Source organism: Poecilia formosa, unplaced genomic scaffold (assembly GCF_000485575.1).
Source record: "Poecilia formosa unplaced genomic scaffold, Poecilia_formosa-5.1.2 Scaffold456, whole genome shotgun sequence".
NCBI lineage: Eukaryota > Metazoa > Chordata > Actinopteri > Cyprinodontiformes > Poeciliidae > Poecilia > Poecilia formosa.
Window position 1 is genome coordinate 125,076 of NW_006800395.1, and position 27,204 is coordinate 152,279.

At 39.2% G+C, this 27,204-nt stretch overlaps 1 protein-coding gene across 3 annotated transcripts in view; it reads left to right on the top strand.

The window, feature by feature from the left end:
• The window catches only part of LOC103155925 (semaphorin-3B), a 78,649-nt gene that overhangs the window by 31,363 nt on the left and 20,082 nt on the right, over positions 1-27,204 (top strand). For 2 of the 3 annotated variants that reach the window (XM_016663920.1, XM_016663922.1), the window contains 3 exons: positions 22,460-22,976; positions 25,127-25,284; positions 26,337-26,399. In XM_016663920.1, the coding sequence (XP_016519406.1) occupies positions 22,796-22,976; positions 25,127-25,284; positions 26,337-26,399 (402 nt within the window). In that variant the 5' untranslated portion in view covers positions 22,460-22,795. Of the gene's footprint in view, positions 1-13,578; positions 14,167-22,459; positions 22,977-25,126; positions 25,285-26,336; positions 26,400-27,204 lie in introns of those variants that run through there. The other variant, XM_016663921.1, reaches the window with a different exon arrangement.

The following is a 27,204-nucleotide window of genomic DNA, read 5'->3' on the forward strand; positions in this document are numbered from 1 at the left end:
CACATGGGCTTGATTATTATCAGACCTGCAGAAAGTTCAAATAAGAGATGTAAACAATTCAGAAGTTTTTCTGAATTGCCAGTTATTGCAAACACTTCAAGGCAGTGAGTGGTTGCTCCCGGTGGTGCAACCCCAGTAAGTAAGTAGGTTTTGGCAGCAGTATATCTTTTTTACAAAGAGCCAAGCTGGTTTGGAAAGCCTTTTCCCTGAGTAATACAATTCTAATGTAATATCTTTGTATCTTTGGCTGGTAAAAGCATTTTTTTAATAATGTAACACATGTAAGTGTGACAAAAAAAAGAAGCAAAAATAAAAGAATTCTGCAAGGAGGGAAATACTTTTCATTGCTCTGTCAGTTTTGGTTCACGCACTGTTAAAAAAAGTCTTGTTCAGTGGGTTTTTTTCTGCACAAATGAAAGAAAAAGAGCAACAACTACCAGATGTTGTAACAGTAGACCTGGTGATAAATCTTGAAGCTGGTGTGCTTAGTTGGGCAAGTGTGCTGTGATTGCAGGTAACATATTCAACACATTTAGGAAAGGTGGGCCACAAAAAGGAGAGTGTTGGTGTGAATGACCTTGTGATTTTCTTTGAAAAGAGAAACCTTGGGCTGTTGTACCTTTTGAATGGCAACGTCAATATCACAGAGAAGCATTATGATTCATTTTAATATCACTATACGGATGAAAGCTTGCGACTGCCTAACAGAGCATTGTAACCCTGGTGTTTCCCACTTTAACCCTTACAAATTAGGAGGACGTATGAAGTAAAGTTAATTTTATAGAATTCAAAGCAATTATTACTGTGTCTAGCATAAAAATGCAAATGTGATGCATTTGTTTTTGCAAAGCTTTCGTTTTTGTTAGAGGAGAAAGTAACGTTAAGTATAGAGAGGAGTGATCTAAAAAGACTGGAAGTTTACTTTGTAGAGAACAAAACCACTTGAATAGACATGTTGTGCAATTTATCGCTGTAAGAGCAAAGACGAAAGAGGAAGCCGAGTGTGTGTGGCTTTGCTGATGTTTACACAGCATTAAAGTAGCTTTATGTCAGGGACACCGTATGTGTACAGTGTTCTCCATGTGTTTAATCTTAGAGCAGATGCACTGTACTGTACTCCTTCATCACTAGCTTTAAAATGTATTGCTTGTTCCTGAATATTGTGTTGCCCAATGTTGCAGTATTTAAAGTTTTACATTTTGTTTTCATTTTGCTAAATAGATTTAGTTTGGAGTTCAGACTCTGATTTAGAAGGGGTTTTTTTTTATTGCCAGGGGCGTAACCACACACCCAGCCCAACAAAGCAAGACGATAACGATGATTTGGTTCACAAGAAGAAGATAAGATGAGATTTTAGAAAAACTGCGACTCATTGAGTTTTATTTTTCCAAATTGCAAACTTTTCCCAATCATGACATGAGGACGAGTTGAAGTCTGATTCTCATCTGGGCCTTTCATGAAAAACACACATAAGAAAAGCACTTTTTGTTGTTTATAGAAACAGAAACAAACTTGGTAATTACATTATATTAGTGTAGTGTAAAAAATAGAAAGGGGAATAATCTTGTGGGTATCAAGAGAAAGCAAGTTAAGCAGGAGATTAAAAAAAAATGACATTCTGTCTCTCTTTATCATATTGTTCAGACATTTCTGGGTTTTCTATCTTGACAGCAACTCTCCCCTAAAATACTCTTTATTTGATATTTCACTGGCCTTGTCTCACTTAATCTCTCATTTCTTACCACTCTTCCTCTTACTTCTGATTTTTTTTTTCCCCCCCAGTTTCGTCTGCTTTCTTTTCCCCTCATTGACACATTGGCTCTTAAAAGAGACAGGAGGAGAAAGTGGAGAGGCTTAACGAGGAAAAGATGTTGGACCAAAAGGGAGGAAATGACAGTTTGGTCAGGAAAGCTCACATCTTCCTGTAGTTGACTGACCAGTTTTTATGGTCAAACAGTATAAACAGACCTGAAGACACAGGCTGTGGTGTACAGATGATTTTTAAACGGGGAAGTTGACCTCAAAAAAGCTGTGGCATTTTTGTTGATCTGCTATGTAAATCTAAAAAAGAGGAAAAACATCTAAAATAGCCCAGAGGAAAGCTGCATATGGCCTGTGATCCCATGATACATCCACCTGTTGGGCAGCTGTGACATCTTGAGTTGATGTCCTGCTCAGATTTTTTTTTTTTTATTCTTTTCCTGTCAGTGAGTGGCATGAAAATAAAACTGCATATTTCCTCAAGAAGATATGGACTCGGGAAGGTATGTTGGTGTGCTGCCACATTTTTTGGTATGTCTGCTTGTTCTTTGTGATTTGAGAGCTATGCTAATGACAGCTGCCGGCTCTGTGATCATGAGGTGATTTCCCATGTTACCCTGGAAACTCCAAATCACACTCAGTGTCCTTTACTGCTCGTGTGTGTGCACGCGTATGCGTGCGTGCAACGCAGACAGACAGACGGACCTCGATTTGCCCTGATTTGGGTCTGGATTAAATATGGACTCAATTGTGCTTTAATGGCCTTGCCATTCAGCTGCACGCTGTTGATAGAAGCCTTTGTTCTCCGGTCAGGATTTAAAGAGCCTTTAAATTTTAGTCATAAAACATGCTCATTTGTTTTCCATTTATGGATTACAGACAAAAGGCAGTAATAAGAAAAAAAAAAAAAAAATCCAAAATTTGCATTTGAATTTGTGAGGCCTACAAATAAGATTTATTGTTATGGGGTTAGGGTAACCCTAACCCTATTTTAAAAGAAAATCTACAGCATTTTGTTTTTCTTCTTGGGATTTGATTGGGAAACAATAAAAAGTTTATTTGCCCAGCTCTGATGAATATATCAGGACTGCTGTTCCAGTTTCTTTCTTTTCTTGGATGTCCCGGCTTTATTCTCCACGATGCATCAAGACTGCAAACATGAACACACTGGAATTTATCTGGATCCTATAAAAACTCCTTTAAGCATAACAATATGGAATAAATCCCAGACGGATCTGAGGGAACTGCATATTCAAGTTGTATTTATTAGGAAATTAGCCTATGTTCCATTGTGACTTGTGATGATTTGCAAAAATCTGTGGTTTGTGTTTATTTTTGAATCTTTTCTTTGCAACTCAAATCTTGTTTAGCCTGCTTCTCTTATGTTGCAATGCAAATAAACCCAAAAACAACTACTTTATATCTAATCAAGAGGAGAAATCCGGACATTATCATAAATACCTCTGACAGCATTCAGATCTTGATAATAGAAAATTAACTCGCTGTCTTGTCAGATAGATTATATCAAAATTATAAGAGATCATTAGGACAAAATACAAATGTTATTCACTGCAGGTTAGCTTTAAGCTACATCCTGTCAATCGTTCTGTTGTCCAGCCTCCTAGCAGACCAAACTCTGTGCATCCTCTCTTGGTCAGCTCAAGTAGTTAGCTGCATCTGCAGAACTTGATTTTAGAGTTTTTACTACATTACAAGCTATGAATTGTCTTCCAAATATCAATGAGAGCTTTGCTTCTTTTCTTCAATGATCTTAAAAAAAAAAAAAAAAATAGCTTCGACATCACAGTGCATGGAGCCAAAAAAACCAACCTACTTTTCCAGTAGCAAGGGAGGCGACTGTGATTCTTGAATTAAGCCATGGTGATCTTTTCATTATTGAGAAAACAATAAAAATCGGAACAAGCAACAAAAAGATACCAAAGGCTGAGGCTGGAAATAAAATATCAACACAAAAGCCAGCTTAACAAAAAGCAGACAAACTAATAAACCATGACAGGTGCAGTGCTTTAAGTAATTACGTGGTCCCATTTGGTGATTTGCAGAGACAAACTGTTTCCACAGACACTCTTTGAAATAGTCACGCTTGATTTTCTGACGAAATAATAAGTCTGTTCTGCTTGTATTTATTTATTTATGTATATATATATTTTTACTAAAATTAAATTATGTCCACCTCGCCCACACTGATGATTAACCACACTGGTTTGGAGCAGCAACCAACAATATAACTAAGTCCTCCATATAGGTCACAAGTTGCACAGTGCAAGTTTATGCATTCCATCCCTGCGACTCACATCCTATAACTTGTTGGGTATTTGAATAAAAAAATATTCCTTGTGAGGTTAAAACCAGAGAAAATCTTACTGTTGCTGCTGGAAAGCCTGAAAGTCCACTGAGATAGGAAACGCTCGAGGCATTTGAGAGGAAAAGTGACCTTGAAAAAGGTGTTACAGTCTCAGAGGAAGTGGACAGACAACTTAAATAACTTTTCAAATATCCTGTATTTTCCTTTTAGTTTTGGTTTCATCCCTGGACAGCGATTTACATTAAACTGACAACATTTACTGGCATACCTGCTAAAGACGTGTAAGAAAATGCAAAATAAATCCCTCTTTCTCTGCAGTAGTATAATCCCTGATAGTTTAAAATAAAATTTGCTGGTCATTCAAACAAAGACGATGATTCAGTGTATTCCCAGGGTCTTTAGAAGAGAAGCAGGTCCTGGACATCACAGAATCTCCACTATAGTTACCCTAATTTTAGATGCTTTCCCACATCCTCACTCATCCTTTAATATGAGCCAAACCCACCCAGAGCATTAGTTACCTGAAAGCTCAATCTTGTCCTAACTCCACCAAAGCACACTAGAGTCCCAGCAGAGCTTAGCATGTTTTTGTTTGTACTAATAAGACAGAAAATGCTTTTTCCTGACACGGCTCTCAATATAACGTCTCTCAAAGCTTATAATATAAGCTTTGAGAGACACTTTGTCTCTCGAAGCTGCCGCTCTTTCCTGCAGTTTCCAAACAGTAAGCAGTCAGTAATGTTTGCTTTTTAACATCCTCTCGCATCTTCCCACCTGTAGATGATGGCAGAATAAATATGGGCTTTTGTCCAACCTTGTGGCCAGTGGCCAAATAAAGAAACTGTCAGAAATGTCCCCATATGGAGACAATAAAGAATATTTCTTTTCTATTCTATGTCATGTCATTTTATATCCTTGGAAAACAAAGTGTTGGATTATTTACTTAAAATGTACATATCTGCCACTGTCTACACATGATCTGAATCCATATGAGAATTACACACCACATAACCTTCCTCAGCTCTTCTGATTGGTACTTCCTCCTTTCTCATCCTCCCCCTTTTAACTGTGGTGAATTGCTGGGTGACGACGGGGGATTTCTTGCCCACCAGACAGTCCGCTCACCTGTGGTCTAGGTGCACATGACTGTTTGCCTCAGAGGTTTGTGAAGCTGCTGCTTTCAGACCAGAAAGTGAAATTACAATAATGGAACGCCGCAAATTGGAGCTTCTGTTCGAGTCATGCAGAGTGATGAGTGGATCACTCTGCATGACTGGCAATGAGAGGCTGCATTTTTCACATGCCTCTAACTGCGGAAGGGTTTTCTGTGAGGGTTTACACAGCCTGTGTGAGGATTTACTTTGGGGTTTGGTTGTGTACCAAGGCCATAATTTGCTCACAACACAGTGATAAATCTCTTTTGTTTTGTCTTCTGACAAAGATAGAAACACCTCAGAAAAGTAGGTGGGCGATACAAAGAAGGGAGGATTTCCATTTGTGGGCTAAAATTACAAAAACGTTAAATTTCACTTACCTGCTGGGTTAGAAAGAGGGAATCAGTCATAAGTCATACTTATTGGGGTTTAAATTTGAGAAAGCCACCGTGTAATGTGATCTGAAACTATTCAGTTTGTTTGTCTTGGAGAACTGCATGGTCTGTGTGTTTGTGTGTTTCGGCATATTTGTTACATATTGTGACAAGCAGAATCACCTGTGCAAGCGAGCGCCGTTAATGTTCTCGTGAAATCTTTTCAGCACCGAGCTTGTCTTAGATTTCCCCCGGGGGGCGATCCACACACTCTAACACTAATAACTGCACAATCTAGTGTTTCAACAGCTCCCTGTGGAAGTGTGTGTGTTCCTTCGTGTGTGTGTGTGTGTGTGCTGTGGGGAGTGTGTTATTAATCCTCAATGGTGCTGAGAGCAGCCTGTCTGGCTGGATCAGTGCCCGTCAGGATCAGTTGGGTCTTCTCACTGCTATCACATCTCAGGTCTTAATGAGGCAGCTCAGCAGCTCTGCTGGATTTGTGTGTGTGTGTGTGTGTGTGTGTGTGTGCGTGTGTGTGTGTGTGTGTCGGTGTGTGTTTTCATTCTTTACATCTCATTTGACCACTTTTTACCACAAATATCGCTGACAATTCCTAGTCTTTGTAGAGTCAAGTGCTTTATTGTTGGCTGTCAGGCTTTACGACAGAAATGAAGATCTATCAGGCGTACAAAAAGCATCCACTGCATTCGCTGTATTTGTTACAGAATTATTGATCAAACGTTGCCATCATAAACGTCACAGGTGGAGAAGCTGAAGTATTTGAAATAGAGACTACAATTATAAGTAAGTTTTACAGGAATGCGGCGGGCGGTAAGAGTGAAATTTACTGATCCAATTTTCTGGATTGAAGAGTTTTAGCATTGAGCCTGGTCATATCTCAACATTTATAACTTATCTATTAACTTTGTGAGTCATAAAATAAGCATTCTTCACTGCACAAGTTACTTTCTAACTCCTGAAAATAAATATGCCAGTTTACCAACAATGCCACCGTTCCATACAGCTTGACTGTCAAAGTCATTTTTTTTGTTTTATAAAACCTTGGATGAGAATAATTTAATCTCAATTTCAATTTTAATTACAGTAGTTTTTTTTAATTTTTCATTTGCAGAGAAAGGTGAGGTGCAGGATGCTGCTTCAAAAGCCATGACTGTGAAAGTTTTTAATGGTGCTTTTATCCAGCTTTAATTGGGCGAGAGGCGGGTTGCGCCTTGGACAGGTCAACACAGAGACACACAAAGCAAACAACCATGCGCACACAAACTCATACCTAGTGTAACCAACTAAACCGTCATGCTGTTGGACTGTGAAAGGCAGCAGGAGTACCCAGAGAGAACCCACTCATATGTGGAGAAAGAACAGCCAAACTCTATGTGGGAAGATCCCAGGTCAGGATTCAAACCCAGGACCTCCTTGCTGCTAGGAAACTGTGTGAAGTGGTACATCAATGATGATATAGTGACATTTAGGAGTGAAAATATGGACTGTGTGCGGTCTGAAGTTTATAGGACTTTTTTTTCAAGTAGGTGATTTCCAATGTTTTGACTTTTATCTGATTCGCTTAAGATCTGTGCCCAATAGCAACGGGATAAAAACAAGCTAAGTTTAATTAGAGTGTACACCAGAATTACAAGGCCCTTTGCAGTACATTTGCCAAGCGACCACAAACCTCCTCAATGCACAACACAGATGACACATTTGAATTTTTAAAAATGATTCTTTACCACTGTTGATAAAGATGTGCTTTACTCAAAGTCTGACTATGAATATCATTAAAAGTCAACTACACATAAAACACTTATTTAAAAATAGGAAAAAAGTAATGCATTTCCTCTGACGAAAATGGAAGAGGGGCAAATAGTGATGTGATTACAATCATCACTACACTTTTACTTTGCCAAGATGTAGCTAGTACTAAACACTGCCAAATGCAGTAAAGTAGATTTAAGTGAAACATTCTGCCTGTGTATAAATGCATTCGTAGAAAAAATGGGATGTCTTGCAAGGTGCTATAATCCACTGAGGGACCTGGACAGCCTGCTGTTTGTTTGTGTGTCGCTAAAGCCATGCAGGGGTTTGAAGGTGGTCTTATCCATCTGAAGGCCCTTTGAACCAGAAGGTGTGTGACTGCATGCCTTTGAGTGTGTAAGAGTGTGTGTCCTGCAGCCAGCCTCCACATCCAACCAACCCACTCAGGTTCCCCTCTGACACGCCAGTCTGCCCCCCTTTCATCCTCCATTTTCTCAGTTGGGTGTGATCACATCAAAGTGCAACAGGGGGGATTACAGGTTCCTTTGCCCCAAGGGGTCCCAGACACAACCCCTCTATGTCTCCCTAACTGTGGCAGACACACACTCTTTTCCATTCCTGACACTGTCCCCGGGGCCCCTGTAATCCGCATGGTGTCACAAGGTCAGGGGACCGTGTCAATGACGTCCATTTAGGACTTATGGGCTACAGCTACATGCTGTATATAAGTTTTTATCTTTAATCTTTGTTCTTTCTTTAACTCTGCTCCCTCCCTACTGAAAGCATGACAGCATGACAGAACCTGTTTTAAATACTCATTTAAAAACTCAAAATAAATGCAAAAGTTGGGCTGGGGATTCAAATTTTCTATCATCTGCCATGGGTGAAAATGTAAATTAGTTCATTACACATTTTATGGCTTCCCTCTCTAATTCTGCAACCATTTTCTTCTGACAAAAAAAAAAGAAATAAAAATTATGTACTAAACTCTACTCCACATAGTTTACTAAAATTTACTATGTTTTTTTATGCTATAAGCTAAAAAGGTTCAAAGATCTGCTGCCTTGTATTGTGGGCACAGTAACTGGAAGAAAAGCAAACCTTTGTCCACTTTAAAAGTGTTACAACTGGCAAAAGTTTTGAAAACTGAATTCACACAACATGATGAAACCATAAGGAAATAATTCTTCACCAACGATTTAAAATGTGCTGAGTCTTTTTGCTTTTTGCGATGCAAAAAAAAAAGTAAAAATCAAAGCCTCCCTGCAGATAAAGGCATTGCATCCAAGAGCCCAGCTGCTTCTGCAACTGTTGAACTCAAGACTTGGATGCGACTCCATGTCCAGATTAATCTCATGGCAATAAAAAGGAGTTGCTGTTATTTGTAGTATGCATGTTATCTGACGCCATTGTTCCTCCCTGGCTCTTAAAGAAGCTCTCTGGCTCTACATCTGTCCACCAGGATTTTCAGAGCATTCTTCATCGGGGCGCAGCAACGCCACGATGTGCTCTACGCCTAAATATAGAAACATCACACACAGAATGTGCACACACTTAAAATGAGTTAAAGTTAAAAAGGATGGAATTATGGCAATGTCAAAAGTCTGAAAGAACAACCTGCTTTTATGTATTTACTTTTAAATTCCAGTGATCATCCTCTAAAATTGCATCCATTTGTGAGTTTAACGTTCTCCGCAGCCACGTGAAGCGAGCAGCATGTACTGTGCGAGGAGCCTGTCTAAATAAAAGCCTGGATTTAATATTTTTTGCTGAGGGAATCTCTTCCAACAGCAACACTCTGCTTCCACAGCACTTATGGTAATAGGTGCAGTTTTTAAAGTCAATATGGTATCATTAAGTGCAATGAAGCGTGATCCTCGAGCACCGTGGCGTTAGTGTTTCCCTTTCATTCTGGGTGTTTCGTTCAAGGTTGACTTCAGAAGTGAGTCAGTGCTACATTAATATTTTTATATGCACCCAGTGAGCATGCTTAATTTAATTAAGCAATAAACAAAAAAAATAAAAATAAATCTAATAGCTAATCTAATATCAGTGTTGCTAAATTGGGTTCTGAGTTTTAGAAGCCAAAATCAAGTCAGGCTCTGTTTCCTTACTTGGCAGCGAAGGTTGCTGAGCCTCTTGGCAGTGGAAACTGTGCTGTTTCTCTCAAGTTGCACTTCAGCTTCAGATGCTGAGTGGTTTGTTTTCACATTAAATATGGGTAATTTAATATCTGTTTATAAAGGTGTATGGATGTTAATGCACTGGTTGTTTTGAACGGCACTAGTGTTATCCACACTTCTGCATTACATGCATAAGCAGGCATCAGTTTTTAGTTTTTGAAATGTGAACATAATAGACTTTATTAATGATTAACTTAATTGTGTGAAAATTGGGGTAATTAGAGTAAGCTAATGGTATATCCACTGAATAAATCTGCATTCACATTGAAGAACACAATGATTCAGCACAACATATGGGATTCATATGAAAAGTATTCACTCCCTTGAACAATCTTGCTATGTTACAAAAACAAAATTTACTGTATTTAACACAAAGTGGCAAATAATTCTGAATTCAATGGAAAACAAAAGATGATTTTTAATATTTTTTGACAAGTAAGAAATCTAAAAAATGTGGTGTGCATTTTTACTTAACCGCCTCCAAAAGTTACCTCATTAGCAAATTTCTTGGCAGAACATTGGTGAACAAACCGCATTATGAAGACCTGGGAGAAATGTCTGAATTAAAGTGGTGGAGAGTTTTACATCACAGTCCGGTTGTAAAACAATATCCTGAGCTTTGAATGGAGCACTGTTCTGTGCATTATCCAAAAGTGGAAATAATTCAGTGCAGCAGCAAACCAAAGAAGGCATGGACATTCACCTGAACTTACAGACCAGGCATGATTAACGTGATTAACATGATTAATCAGGAACTTAATGAGAAAAGCTACGAAGTGGCTTTTCTCTGGACATACTTTGTATACAGTCATGCATTTCATTGCATGACTGTATACAAACCCAGTTAGGTTCTAGAAAAAGTCTGACATTAGACATACACCAGTTCGAACCTTCACTCCAGAAATCATTAAATGTCACAATATATTTGTCACAGCAGAGCTACTGAGAAAAGTGATAAATATGTGATGCAAGACTTTGGTTTCAAGCAGTATATAGCAGCTGTGCTGGTTATATAATACCTAGTATGAATATTGTACAACCTTTTACTGCACCTCCAGAGTTACATGACTCTGTCTTGAAATATGTACTAAGCTTATTTCAGAAGGTTTTTTTTTTGTTTTGTTTTTTTAAGCAGCTGTCCTAAATTCATTTAATCGGGTTAAATCAGGACTGATTTAAGGTCTTTTTCTAGAATCTCTTTATGAAACTGTCATCTATATAAAAAAATCTCCTTAAGGTGGCAAGAATTAATCTTCAGCTGGAGCTGAAAGGGCGCACTCAGTCACATGATTGACATTTATAAAAACGGCTAAAAAGAGGAAGTAATTAGAGAAGCCATGCGAGAGTTCTGGCCTGCCAAATTATGTAACCTGAAACATATGATAAAACGAAACAAGGTATCATTTTACAAAACACAATCCAGCTGACCCGTATTACCTCAGCTGCCCCAGCCGAGGTAAGCACGATTAATTCTTGTTGGAGTTTAGTGCCTCCTTCTTTGTTGTTACCTTTGGAGACTGTGATGGAGTAATAAGGAGACAATTAGAAGACCCAAAGATAGGCTCTGATATGAAGACACTGGTCCGCTCCGATATAAAGATCATTTTGGTTCAGTGACTTGCAATAAAACACAGACTGAGCTGGAGACCATTAGGGCACCGAGCCCTCATCTGTTTCAATAGCACAGAAGCTTTAGCTGAGACAAAGGCTTTTGTCATGATCACAGAGCTCACTCTGTAGCCTGCAGAGACATCAGGCTGGTTTATGACAGACGGGTCAGCAGGGGGCGGGGCGCGGGGTCGAGACATACATATAGCTTTAATTGTGCAAATGCCAATGTGCATGAAAGTGTTTAGAGGCCTGGAGACGGGTGTGCATTGTGTTGAGGACTGCCCTGCAAACCTGGGGACGGAGCCCACCCTGGCTTTATGCGCTCCCTGATGTGAGACCCCTGATCGGGTCACAGTGGGCCGTGTGTGTTTGAGAGCACGAGTGAGTCGTGGTTGCCGGGTGCAGTGTGGCACCTGCTGTTGGAATGCTGGAAAAACAATCGATGTAATGTTGGTGTAAATGTAAGATCTTAACCACGAACTCTGTTGGCACATCTGGTCAATTAAATCCTGGACCGAAGTCGACATTGACTGGAAATAATCTTCTTGTTGACAGTCTGAATCACCTCAATCTTTAAAAGGGAATCGTACAAATGAATCAGACAAATGGGGAGGGGGGGACAGAAAAGGTAACAACAACAACAAGTGCTTTGTGGTGAGTTAATGTGAAGTTGGAATTTCTGAATTCAAAGTCAACAAAAGTCCAAAAGTGCATCCCAAGAAACTGGAATTCCAGCTTGGAAAGCCAAAATCACAACAAAAATCCCCAGAAAATCACAGGTTTAATGTGAAGATGACCTTTGTGCATATAGAGCCAGAGTTCCAGGAGTTTTCTGTTTGTCTGCATCTCTTGCAGTTTGCATCATGTCACTCTAGCACAAGCACTGTTAAAGAGGATGTTTTTTTTTTCATCCCGTCAAAATGCTGTTCTTCATGATTCTCTCGTACTGTGGCAGAAATACATGTGCATATTTTAGCAAGGCAGTCTGATTCTAACCCCTATTGGGAGCAGTCTTAAATAGTTTCAGGTTTGTCCGTTGTACAGTGGAGCCCACCACTCAGTTGTGGCATTTATTTGCAGCCAATTGCAAGTTCTTTCAGCCAAATGTGTTACTCTATAGATTGGCTTGATCATCAGCAGCTGACATAGGAAAGAGCAGAGAGACAGAGCTGAGACTGACAATCCTGATATATCTTTAAAACTTTAGTTTTTTTGCTGTATTTAATTCCCTAAGAGGCATTCTTGAGCTCTCATGTTTTTGTTTTCTGCCAAAAACCTTTCAGAATCGAACCACGACAAAAGACAGACCCACATCTGAGCCCTGATATGACCACAAGATGATGTAAACCCCCATGTGCCACAAACGTTCGCCAATTACCCTCGCAACTGGGCGTGGATCAGAGTGTGAGGCATTGTGGTGTCAACCTAAACTGTTCTTATACTTGTCTGGAAAGCTTTTTTTTTTGTTTTTATCTCTACATGTTTACACAGATTTTAATCCAAATGGTTCTGCTGTCTTCATACACCAACACCCAAAGTCTTCAGAGGGAAATCTTGTGTCGATCAGAGTAAGCGTCAAGTCACATCTTCCGGCGATTACAGCCAAGTTTTTAAGCCTTGACAGATGAGAGCCGTGCAACAACTTGCTTGTTTCATCGCATGTCACACTGTGTGAGGTGATCCTAGCTAAAAACCTTTGTTTGAGAAATGTGTGTCAAACAGAATCAGTCTGAGACGTGTTGATGTTCTTGGCGACTCTTTTAGAAAGAAAAAATGGTCAGATTTCTGTCTGAATGCGATATTGATTTCATCCAAATTCTCAGAATCGCATTTTTTTCCCCTCTTCATTCCTCTAGCAGAGTCTGAAGTTTCATACCGCTAAGCCACTGCAGACGTCTTGATTTAAAAAGCAGCAATAAAACCAAAAACAATGGGAAGCCACGTGGAAAGTATGATGAGGTTATGCTGGGAGAACGTTTTAGATTTTCCGGTGCTTTTTGGGAGAAAAGTCATGCCGTGTTTAACAGTGAGCGCTTTATGAAGGGAGTTTCTTAGTTGAGGTTTTCTGCCTTCAGCGGTTTGTTAAAGCCTCTCGTCACAATCAAGGGCAGAAGGGGAAACGGTTTCACCCAGGTAGCTACATAAATATACAGTAGCATTCATACTCGCAGAGAAGAACAGCACACCCCATGTCTCTGGCCCTTTCCACGCCCCTCCTCTCACCTCCCACCTTTTTTCTCCTCTTTTCAACCCCTCCCTCCATCTATCTCTCCCTACCGTTCTCTCCCCTTTTGAATTAGGTTCATTCTTTCAGCCTGTTCTCCCTCTGAGCGTTTCTGCACCACTCAGCTCCTGTGAAAACTCCCTGTNGTCTATGTGTGTGTGCGTTAAGAGGAGTTTTATGTGTGTGCACAGCGCTGTGTGTGTTGTTTTTTTTTTTTTTTCTTTTAAAGAGGAGCTGAAGTGCAGTCGTTCATCAGTGTAGCTGACTGCAGCCGGGGTAATACTCAGATCTCCGCGTCGCTTTTCAACTTACAGCTGCTTGTAGGACTTTTTTTCTTTTAAAGACTAACTGGACTTTTATTTTTCACCAAGCCAGGACTGCAGAGCTGCTCACTCTTTGTCCCATCTTCACTGGAACTACCAATATTAATTTTTCCAGAGGTTCTTCCAGGATTGTTAAATTTTGTTTTATGTATTTTCCCGCTTTCTGAGTTCTATTGCAATTTAGATAATTGCTATTTCATCCCCATTCCCTACGTTGACTTGAGATATGTTAAACTTTTAATGGAAATTAAGAGCCCAGCAAGAGTGCAAAGGTGAGCCTGAGCAATAACTTTGACAGTACCTACGACACAGAAAAAGTTTCTCACACAATGGAAGCAATAAGTGCAACGAGAGGCATGAAGGGCTCAGGTGGATGCTGATCCTGACCAGGACAATTCTGAACCTTTGCAGATTTTGATCTCTTGGAACTGGATGGGAAGGTGAGTTTTAATTGCTTGCAGAAACAGCTTGAATGTTTTTGTATAAGAATGACATTAGCTTAATAATAGGAGTGTCACTGGAGGCATTGTGAGGATCCTGGGGCTTAGCTCAGCCCGAAAGTACTTTAATTTACCTAGACAGCAAAGTCATTTTTCTGTCATTTAAAATGAAAACAGTAGCAGACATGTTGTATGAGTTATGGTCTGCATGGGCTGCTTTTTTCCAACGTGAAATAAAAAAAAATGACCACAATCTTTTTACTGTGTTTTACAGCATCGAGAGTAAAACACACTCAAAGAAACTACCTTTAACTACCTTTAAGGATAAAAAAGAATAAATTTTCCTATTTTTACTTATCTGCTTTAGCAGTAAACCTTCTGTGTTTCTCTTTGTGAATGATAACAGAAACGTCTCAGATCAGCTTAATGTGCCAAGTTGGATCAAATCAACCTGATTCTTGTAGAAGAAGCAGTCTAGGTCTGCTGTTTCTGCAGCTGGATGCAACATTTTGTCCCTCATCAGACATGGCCGTACTTCTCTGACTAAGATGCAGATATTGTAATACTTTAAAACTTGATACATGACATTTTTGACAGAGATTTTTTTTAATAAATGTAGCTGACACATGACTTGTCTTATCAGAATGGATTCTTTAGGCGTCCACTGTTGTGTAGTTTTATCAACAAAAAGTGACATTTTGTATGCATTACAAAAAAAACTGGTGGCACAGCTTAACATCATTTATCACTTTAACCATTTTAAAAATTCTTCACAATTTTTTTTAACAGTGCATTCAGCATTTAGCACATACATTCGGAAACTGTCAAATACACGACATATGTCTCATTTAATGCATGAGCAAAGAAGTTGTAGTTATAACTGGTGGAAACCACATGCTCAATAAGGTGCACAACACATGTATGTCTATCATGTACAAGACATGCTGCTAGGTTTTGTGACACTGATTGTATGAGATTCAGAGAACAGGCAAACAAATCTGCTCAGGTTTTATGTAAACATACAGATCATGCAGTCATATATTACAGGATTAGTAAATGATTTTATTAGATTTATGTTGATAAATTTGATCCCAAGTGGAATAAGAGACTCCCTCCCACCCTGCATGGGTTTGCTAGTACAAACAATGAATGGATGGAATAAGGGACTATTCACTAAAAATCAGGGCTGCAGCCTGAATGTCTAGGTCTAATACCGCCTTTGGGTAAAAGGTCATACATGATACTGACTCACAAGAATGAGCAGAGAGGAGATTCGAGGATTATTTATGGAGAATCTAAAAGTCCACATTTTCGTGCACGAGATCTTTCACAGATCACAAACTGTTTTGTTTTTTTAAAGCAGTATGACAATTTAGCTTATGCATTGAGTTTTTTATGTTTTTCTACTTTTTGTAAAGCCCTTCTGCTAAAAGTGATGTTTTTAAAAATAGAATAACAGTTTAAAAAATCTTCTTTTTAAAGGTCTCTGTTCAATATTGTATTATCCAAGTCTATCCAGGCCAACAAGTTTGATCAGTCCCAATAGTTCAGGTTTTAGAAAGGAAAAGTGACGTTCAGACTGTGAAATAACCCTTAAGTTTAGCACCGCACGATGACCAACAGTTAGCTAGATGTGCTACGCTCAGTTATCGTTGGTTATGTCTCAAGAATTAGTTTCTGTTATACTTAAGAGTAAAACGAGTTAAAATAAGAGTCTAAAAAGTCTAAAAATAAGATTCAGGATGTCAAACTTAAAGCATGCTCCTTAACATTTGTAGCTCGTACAAATAGCTGGAGCATCTGCCAGAGAAGCTCGTACTGAAAGCAGTAGTCACTTTGACAAAACTATTGTGATAATTTAATTCCACAACATCCCTAGTTGCTAATGTAAAATGTTGTTGCTTTAGCTGCATAGACTGGGCCATCTGAAGAAGACTTAACAGCTGTTAAAGCTTTACTCAGCCAGCTGTTTTTAGAAACTCAAAGTGTGCAACAATACTATTCCCAAACCATTGCATATCAAAGTATCTTTCATGTTTTGTTGATTGCTTGTGGGATACAGTGAAAGCTGAGATCTTGTTTCGCTCACAGCATTGAGTTGTCTTTCCTCTGAGAGCTTTTTGGAGCAGATCCAGTCAGAAGACCAGAGGCGGCTCTGCAAGGTCTTGATTCACAGCAGCTTCTGTTTCTGACAGAGCCAAGCTGTGTGCTCACGGTGACCAGCAAACTTCATTTGCTCTAATTGCACCTTTATTGTTATTTAATTGCCGTACTTTACTGAACCCCAACAGCGAGGTCATTTCTAAAAGTCATATGTTTCTTGGCTCTGATCAGTGATTGGCAGGTCAAATACAGAAACTGTACTTTGATGCAAGTTTTGTTGCAAAAGATCACCTGATAATTAAGGACAATATGTTCTGATGCATCAATAGAAACTGCTTCATAACCTTTTTTTCTCATTCATCCATTAATTTTCTTATAAAATAAAAATAAATTATTTGTCAAAATCACGATGGGCAGATCTGAAGGAAACTCAAATACTGATATTAGCTACATAAAAGCCTGACCTGTGCATCTCCCTATTATTACTTTTATCAAAAGTAAAATTAATCCAGTCCATCCTGACTGACCTGACCAGTGGAAACAGTCATGAGACACATTTAGCAGAAAGCGACCCCAACGCTAATCATCACTGTAAATTGAACCCACTCCAATTGCAACATTTCTTTTTCCGATTTAAGCCTCCGATACTTGGGATAATTAATCCAAATCAAACAAAGATTAGCCACAGGTTTGCCGGCTGGGAAACTTCTCCTTCATGTTGCAGGGCCAGATGGCTCAGTACCAGCAGCCAGCAGAGTGCTGCGGTCTCGCTGCTTCTTCATTTTACAGGGTTTCTTTCTGAGCACTCAGTTTATTTGCCTATAATCGCCTTTCATTTACTGGTTCACCTTGTTTCAGCATAAAAACCCATGAACACTGTTTAACTTCTGTTGTGAAACTGCTTCACTTTGATTGCTGTACTTTGGCGTGTTTGAGATCGTATTTAGATGAGACTGTGTGAACTAAAAGGTTCTGCTGCAACAAGTCACTGTACTTTCATGCTTTTGAAGCAGAAACAGAGGATGAGTTCAAATTCATTTTTCTCGTGATTTGCACTTTTAAGCGCTGGTGTAAATCAGTCCATTTTTTTGTCAGCTTATCTACTACTTTTCAGTTTAATGTCTTTAGTGAATCATCACTTTACTAAACATTTTTCACGCCACTGGTGGTCTGTGCGCTTCATTTTTTTTTTTTGAATGTGCAGAGGAGAAATGAAGCACTCCTCACCTACCTGTAAATCTGAGTAAGACTAAATGCTGCCCAGTACCTGCTCCACGCTTTGGCTCCCGCCTCGGGTTTGTTTGCAGAAATCTGCAGCATGTCCAGGTTCTGCCATGCTTCTCCAACAGCACCTGCCTTTCCAAGGCTGAATATCTCTTCTGAATCAAAACACAACAATTGCTCCTAATGGTGCTTTTCCAGCGTTGGTTTTTGTTTGACAGACCAACCTGGAATGTTGCACAAGTCGCATCCAGCTTTTTACATGCCTCATGAGTTAGTGTGTAAGAATGAGAGTGGAACCTTTTTCTGACTTTCAGCTACTAGAGTTGGAAGTCAGGAAAAGGTGAGTCTCTTGGATGTTCATATTATTTTTGAACCATAGCTTGTTGTCTATGATAAATTGTCCAAACGGATAAAACAGCAGATGAAAACAAAACTATTAATCACACGGCCTATTGTTTTTCTTCTTTTACATCTTGAGGCTTCATTTCAACCCGTTTCACTGCACAGTTAAAGTACAGGAGTAAGTAACTTTACAATATTAAGAGTCATTTTGGCATTTGCTCCTCCTAAATAAAGTGCTTGCAGAAAAATGGAGTTTATGTTTGTGTGCAAAGTTAGCACTAACCACAAGTTAAAATAAAATTACCTTTTCACCTAATTGTAGGTTGAAAAAAATAAAAACATTAAACTTTTAGCAGAAGAGAATGTCGATATATACGTGAATAAAAATATTCTAAATTCATATGAAATGAATAATAAAAACAAACACACACATCTCCCCATTGAGTGCAGGAGATAGACACCAGACAATGGAAAAATAAAGAGGCTCAGGTATATATTTTGCAGACTACTGGAAAAAAAGGAAAGCATTTTGCTATTTGTTACATTCTGTTGAGATAATTCATGCATGTAGCTGAGCTGTGGGTTGGGCTGCAGGCTGCTGGCACACACAGCGTCAGAGTTATGTGGTATAAAGCTCAGCGTAAAAGCATGCAAACCCATTTAATTAGACCTCCCTAAATAAATTCATGAATGAGTAAGCATGTTTAATAAGATTCTGTAAAGTAAATTAACAGAAAAATAAAATGTATGGGTGCGAAATCTGTGCTTTCATTTTCACCCAACAAGTAGTTTCTTTGTAGTTCCCATTTGTGCAGCAGTTAACTCTTCAGATTGAGTTTTTTTCTGTCTGTTTATGTGCCTTCTTACCCTTTCAGCCACTCTTTGAGTTCAACTCTTATCCCTTCTTAAGATTTTCCTGCTTTTCTGCAGAGCAATACATGCGATTATATGCCGACATGGTGCGGAGACGTAGAATCCCATTAAAGCTGACCACTCTAACCCTCCTCCTGTCCTCAACGTCTCCTGCCAATCAAAGTCAGCCAAAAGTCACCAGATACCTGCTGCTTGGCATTTTGCTCTTTAAAGTGTAGACCCCTCCTTCCGCCTCACTCGCCCCTTCTCATTCCTCCTTCTCTTCCACCCATCTCTCCTGCCTTTCATTTCTTGGTCCCAGGGAGGCTTAGCCTTGTTGGTTGCTGGCCAGGGAAACTCTTTTCTCTCTGCAGGCAAAACAATTGTCTCCTTTCTTTCCATCACATATTCTTTTTTTTCCTTCTCTATCCCTCTATACGTTTTCATTCTTTTCATGGGACTGTATGCATGCAGGCATGCTGCAGGCTTCAAGTGCTCCAATCCCTGCGTCTTGTCCTTTCAGAACTTCCCTCCAGTCTCACATGCTGTTTTTTCTTTCTCTGCCTTCTCAGTTCTGCTTTGTGCTTGTAAATCAGATTTCTAACAACTCTGCTTTGTTTTGTTATATATTTATGTAGTTCTGCTTTCACCCTTTTTGGCAGCTCTTATCATTTCCTTTAGTTCTTTCCCAGATATCAGATGGCACCCTCCCATTACGGCCTTCGTCTTGTGATTATAACCTGTTTATTTTTATTTATTTTCCTACATCTGAGTTGATATGTGCTGTGCCTCTATTCCTTCTTGTTTCCGGATCTTTCTTCTTGTTTCCTTATTCCACTTTACTCAAACAACTTGGTCAACAAGTCCATATTAGTTGGAATAATTTGCTAATTAAATCCTGGGTCAAACATAGACCCATCCATTCTTGGATTCAGTTAACAAAACCGAGTTGGATTCTTGACTTGAACCAGCATATGGAGCTGGTTCAAGTCAACCAGCTCCATATGCTGTACTTTCTTTCTTTAACAGCATTTAATGTTAACATATGAGCATAACATATGGTCACTGGATCACATCAGAGTAGAGTCGTACAGATGACATCACGGCGGTTGCTGTCGCTGTAAAACAGGATTTCTACATTTATAAATTAGGAGCAAAATCTTCCTTATCTGACAAGATAATGTTATTAGGATCATGTATTAGTGATTAGCATAAACCCACCATTTGGATTAATTTGAGGGTGTCAAACATTCATTCTTTGTTCCACCCTGTGAAAGTGAAAGGCTAGAAGTTAAGTTGCTAATATTCATTCACTCATTGTTGCTTTTGGTGCTATGGTGTCGCACTCTAACCTCTCTCTGCAAAGGCGCGTCTCACCCTGGAGGCGGCCTGCTTTGTCTGCCCGTCTTATTTAGGCTTGGTTTTGACAGGACAGCTTGGCCCCTCGTCTCCCCCCCTCTGAATCTATGTCTGTCTTTATTTTTAATCCATTCCCTCTTGGCATGCTGCCGCTCCATGTCCATTGAAGCTGAACTGAATGCAACTGTCGGTGAGCCTGGTGGCTTTTTTCTTCTTCTTCTTCTTTTTTTTTTTATTGAGATGCTTTATGGAGCATGCAGGAGATTTAAGGAGTACTCAAGCTCAAGAGTGGGTGTCTGAAGAACTTAGTGCTGATTGGGAGGTGTGTGTTGTTCAAATAAACAAATTAGTTCAGAGAAATCATGCTTTTAAAGTGATGAGAGCACATATAGACAACATCATTAGACACACACACACACACACACACACACACACACACACAGCTCTGGGAGACTCGGCGGGACAATGGGACCAGTCGTTTGGCTTATACAAGCCGACAGGAGAGTAAGGATTTCACTGGAGCCTCTGTCACTCCCAGGAACTGTGACGTGAACTGCGTTGAGCGCGAGTCACGGCGCTCCAGCTGACGAGGGCGGTGACGTCCATCTCCTTGAAAATACTGCGAGCATCTTTGCAGCTTTGTGCTCAACCCTGAGCCTGCAAAACACACACACACACACACACACACACACACACACACACATAGCGTCTCTTTCTTTCTGCTTCGCGTTTTAACACTTTATTGTGTTATTGTGTTACTCACACTTTAATGTTTTGTTCCGCTGCGCCTGTACGTGTGTGCATCAAACCTCATAAAGGCTGGGTCCACGAAAGTGACGCTGTGTGTACTTGAATGTATGCTTTTGTGCAATCATCACATGTATGCGAGTTTGTGTGTGTTTATTTACTGCAGGGTACGAGGGAGTTTATGCCTCCTTTCAGCTCTGTCCTGTTGTGTTGTGGACTGGCAGCCATGAGCTTATGAGAGCTCTCCTGTCTCAATGCCTCAATAGCTCTATTATTCATAAAACTGAAAGCCAGCCGTCTTGGCTGCGCTCTGTCTGTGTGCAAGTGGAAGTTGTCTTTATGTTTTAATTCTTCACAGCATTTTGATGGCAGTGCAATGGAAATCGAAGAAATTTGAAGAAAAACATGAAGAGCAACTGAACTTTTTATTTTTTTGGCCCTTTGATTTCTTGGTTCCTGTAAAAACCGAAAAAATAAATAAATAAATAAATTTAGCTTCCTTTTGTCTAGGAAGTCTGGGATTACCATAATTCACTTGTTTTTAAATTTATTTTTTTGACTTTTACTCTACCTTTATTTTTTAGTAGCTAAAAATCGACATTCAGTTTTGAGCACTGGTGCAAAGTTGTTTAAGATTGCAAATGTTTTTCTTTTATTTTAATTCTTACATCACAGAAGATGTTAGTTCTTAAAGGAGGTAACAGATGAAAGGCAGTGATGAGGAGTAATTGTCAAGAGATTAAAATAAAATAAAAAAAAACATTAAAAACCTCAACGCTAACTATGAGGTGCAACATAAGGAAGGAGGCTGGTTCCAGTGAATAGCTGTACTGTTCCAGCAGCCCGGCAACAGAGTCCAAAGTACTAGAAGAAAGGTTTGTGTGTGTGTGTAGGTGTGTAGGTGTGTGTGTGTGTTTCCAGTACAATACCACACAGATACATTCCTGATGATTAGTTTACAAACTGGTGACCTGGTTACTGAACCAGCTGTGTAGAGTGAAATAAAAACATCCAACTCGAGTCATTGTTTCTCCTGAGACTTTTTTTTTTTTACTTTGAATTCTGTAGATCCTAAAATACTCTCATAAACTGTTAAGTCAAGCTGCGATGTATAATTCAAAATAAATACCTGAATATCCGAGTACTGCTTTTAGTAACTCAGCTCTCACATAGCAGTGATACCTTTATCCACAGCTGCAGGCTTACCAGCAGTGGGATGGTTTCATGCAGTCTGCAAAAGTGGAGAAAGAAAGTGGGAGTGGGTTTTCTGTCTTGGCAGTGCGAGAGGTTGTGCCGGGCTTGGCATTAGGTTAGGGGCTACATATCTCTATCTCACACATGCTGTCTTCATTGCTGTGGTCAGCTTGTGTGTGTGTGTGTGTGTGTGTGTGTGTGTGTGTGCGTGTGTGTGTGTGTGTGTGTGCGTGTGTGTGTCTGTGATTTAAACTCTGTTCCTGGTTCTTGCTGTAAACTGAAGGGATTATAGTGCGGCTGCCATAATAGAGGTTGGCATTGACACACCCTGGCATGAGCATCAATCTGATTCAGACTAAATATACCTCAGTGTGTGTGTGTGTGTATTTGCATGTGTGTGTACACAAGGGCATCCCTGGCACAAGAAGTGCTCCTTTCTGAATCGTCTCCCTCTCTCTGTCTCTATTTTTAGGTCCCTGTGTCCAGGCGGAATGATTTTGTCCTGTCTTGGATGTGAGAGGTGATCTGGGTCGTCCTTCGTAAGAGGACCAGAGGATATATCCAGAAAACTCTTGGGAATAAGTCTGACGGCAACTACAAGCCAGGATAGCTCTTTTTTTTTGTTGTTTGTTTTGTTTTGGGGTTTTTTTTTCAAATCAGGAGAAACACTTTGCGTGACGATGAAATAGAACTGGACGAGAACCAGATAACTAAATCATCTCTCAGTACAAATACTCAGCACTCAAAGCGGCCAAAGCCACTAAACACTAGCTTTTGATAGAAAGCGATTTATGAAAAGGGCGCCAAAATGATGACCATGATGATGATGATGATGGTCACCTGCAGCTCTCTGCTGGTGCTCGGGATGGCTGCTGCTTACTCTTCTTCCAGCTCAGTAACCCGTGCTTCATCTTCATCCTCCTCCTCATCTTCCTCATCCTCCTCTCCCACCTCCTCCTCCTCACCACGCATGAAACTTTCATACAAAGGTAAGGACACGTCTCTCTGCAAAGGTCAGTTTGTCCTAAACCTACACTACCGATATAAAACAAGCAACCGGACACAACTGAATGCTATACGCGTGCATGCATACGCCAACAGCATGGAAATACAGTGGCATGATTGTTTGATCCATTTCAAGTTTTTTAATGTTAGAGGAGGCAGCTAACTGCCCAGTGTGACCACAAAAACCAGGGATGTGTGCCATCGCTTCAAACTGGCAATTACAGTCTGAAGTCAGTCTGAAGGACAAGAGGTTCACTGCAAGCTGCCAAGCCAGCTGAAATTTGTGCCGGCTTCAGTTTCAACTCAGGGTGACATGTAGGTCAGAGATGGAAATGATGACGACGAATAATTAAAAGCTTAATAAGTTAGCATAATGAGTGGTGGCATCATCGTGTCTGAGTAATATTGTATGTTTTTGTTAAGAACAAAAGTCTCATGTGTGTAACTAAAATTGTTCCAATTCAGTCACAGATTGAAAGAAAATGTTCATCAAATTAAAATGGTCGCCAAATTTACAAACTCTTAGTTTTTCTGCTAAAGCATCAGCAAGCAACAACATGATTGTATTTCAGAGCAACACAAAAATGTAAATATAACTCATCATTATCTTTAAAGCATTGGTTTTGTGTGCTTAGTAACTAGCTTATGCTATAAGTCAGCTTACAGCTTAAGTAGCTAGGTTACTTAAGCTAGTAGTAAGCTCTAAGCTTACTACTAGCTACAAGCTAGTAGTAAGCTTGTAGCTTACTACTAGCTTGTAGCTAGTAGTAAGCTACAAGCTAGCTACAGTAGTAAGCTTGTACTACTGTAGCTAGTAGTACAAGCTTGTAGCTTGTACTACTAGCTACAAGCTAGTAGTAAGCTTAGAGCTTAGAGAAAAACTAAGATTAACATTTTCTTTCAAACTGAGACTGAATTGGAACAATTTTAGTTACACACATGAGACTTTTGTTCCTAACAAAAACATAAAATATTACTCAGACACGATGATGCCACCACTCATTATGCTAATTTATTAAGTTTTTAATTATTCGTCATCATCATTTCAATCTCTGACCTACATGTTACCCTTATTATTGGATTGAAATCTGTCTCTTTTTTTTTTGATTCAGCACGTTTTTTATTGGAGTCTAGGTTGTTTTAGCCGCACCATAGTAAGTCTGAGTAATAAAGTCCCTGATGTGATGCAGGCTGCCTTTTTATGGCATCAGAGTCAGAGCAATAACAAGCTAATAAAGCCTTTTAAATGTGTAAATTAATAAGGGTTTGGTCTTGTTTTCTTAAACTCCTTGTTTAAGTTAGGACAATGGGGGAGGATATTTTTCTAACTTCTCTGGCCAGTAAGCTTGTTTTTTTTTTTTTGTTTCCATTTGCCTGGGTGGACTGTTGTAACTTAAATTTACAAAGACAAGCTAGATTTTCCTGGGCACCGTTCCCCCTAGATTTGTTTTTGCCAACTTTGTAACGGCAGTCACTCATTTTTTCCATTGAAACCATTACTGATGGAGGATTGTGTCCGTCCTCGTCATAAGTCACTTGCCTTGGGACACACAGCCTTGAAATTTTAAGTAGATAACAAAAAAAATATTTTAATCAACCACAGAATATTGCAGGCTTGTAGCCAGCTGACTTTAATAATAAGAAATCATTAAGTTTCCAATACATTGCTTTGATATTTGATATTTTTCCAAGTTATATTTTAGAACAGAATAGAAAAAATACACTTTATCCCCAAGGGGATATTGCTTGTTTGCTGTCAAGCTATTCCATGCAAAGTGTTAAATATTAGTAAATATAACAAAGAGCTATATAATATTTCTAACAACAAGATCAATTCGTAATGCACAACATATTGGAGCTATCCTTATTTTCCTACTGCTAACTCTCCTACAGAGCATTTGATCAATACTTATCACCGTTCTTTAAAGGTTTTAGATACACTTTATTATTCCTTTATTTATACCAAAAGGAGCTACACAGTTAGTACAGAAACATTTTTATTCCCACAGAGAAGTGTCACCTGATCTTTATTTTCCAAATGTTTATGCTGCAGATGATAATTTAACAAATACACTGCCTATAAATCACCTAAATTTTTGCTTGCCATGTTTAATTGATTACTTTTTTTTTCTAGAATTGCAACAGTACCATGGCGTGCGGCGATTTGAGCTGGAGCGCTCCTGCTGTTTCAGCGCCATGCTGTTGGACGAAGAGAGGGGCAGACTGTTCGTAGGGGCCAAAAACTTCTTGCTGTCACTCTCATTGGACAACATTGCCAAACAAGAACACAAGGTATGTTTTAAATATGTTTTAATATTGAAGCCCTTTGAATAGATTGTAATTACTAACTTGGGCATCAATTTAACCACCCTGAGATGTACTGGCGACCTCTCGTCCACTCCACTTCCTGCCCAGTGACAGCAGGCCTTCCACGATCGCAGACAATGGATAGACGTGTTTGTGTACTTAGTATTTTGTATCAAGATAAAGAAAAGCTGTGAAATAGATTCTTTTATTTGAACCAAAAAGAGATGGATTATCGTCCTTCATGCTTATCACAAAGTAGATTAACGTGTAATTCTGGCAACAAAAGACGGCCTCTTGGGAAGTGAGACATTTTTGCAGGCTACGTTTACTGGAGGAATTAGTTTTGTCTGCTCTTTTAAGCAAGAACACACATGTTTGGAAAGGATTTGAAGGTGAGAAAGGAGACAGGGAGTTACACAAAGTTATTTTCTGGATTGAGAAGATAAAAGAAAGATAGAAAAAATATGTTTTCAACAAACATGAAAAGAAAACAACTCTTTAACAGAAACTTCAGACATAACAACACATAATAGTCATAATCTGCTTTTTAAGTTAGAGACTTATACTTCCAAAGTCCTAAAAATACTCAGTGAACTACCAGTGTACTTTTACAATAAGAATGTACAGTGTTACTGACAAAAACTATAGTTATGTGTGCTACATAAGCAAAACACAGTCTAGTGGCAACATGTGTCCACAGCTGTTTGGAGTAAATTACATGTTTGACGTGTGAGACTTGAAAGCTTTGATGGACTTTGGCATGTGGGTGAGTTTGATTTATGGCCAGGCATTGCAGGTTCACCGTAGCTGATGTCTTTTACACTTTGTGGTCACATGTGCAGGGGAAGAAGGTATCAAAGGAGATGAAATCGGAAATGACAGACTTAGACAGAGGGAAGAAACAGGAAGTGAGTTGGGAGTTAAAATGATGACATTTTATAAAAAAAAAATAAATAAAAATGTCTAAAAACTGGAGTCAGTCTTTACAAATCTTTTAAATGGCTGATATATTTCTAACCTTTTCTTCCATTTTTCAGATCTATTGGCCAGCTCCCGTTGACTGGAGAGAGGAGTGTAACTGGGCTGGAAAGGACATCACTGTAAGTCCTGTTTCCTTCTTATTTGTTTTTCAGTTTCTGACTCACATAGAATCAGGCAAAAGAAAACCTTTACAAAGTGTCTCTGAAAAATATAAAAATAGCAAAACCTCAAGCTTGGTAAAGAACTAGTTCAGTAAAAATGTTACTGCGGGGGAAAAGTCAGAATTATCGTCATATTTTTTTTCTTTTCCAGCTAAAAAGCACAATTACAAAAGTACAACATCATAACTTCTTGTTTATGAACCTTTGGAACATCAGACCTCTTTTGAGCCCACAGCCATCACACACTTTACACAGAGCATGAAAATAAGGTCTATGGAGGTGTCCACTCCTACCCGGACCAACACAATACTACCTTTTAATCCACTGGAGTCATGGGAGTCATCACAAGACAGGATCACAGCATGTAAACTGATAACATGCAATAATAGGTGCAGCACCCCTACTTTTAGACCTACCATGTGGTGAGATCATTTCCTCAATAGCTAGTTATTTTAAACCTCATGCGACTGAGATTTACACTCTGATGAAAAGTCAAAAACATTTGTTTTGTTTCGTCCCCACACCTAAGAACCCGAAGGTGTAGATGCCTTATAGAGATCAAATTACTTTGGAGCTGTGGCATAGCAGCTTGTACTATGATTACGGTTAAGCTGTAGTTACACTGTTTCCTATTTTGTTAGGTATAATGGTCTATGGACCCATTACATCAGTCTAAATATGAGGGAAAATCATGAATTTGATTAAATATACTAATATTGTTCTGTCTGTTTTGTATATCATATATATATATTGGGATAAATTA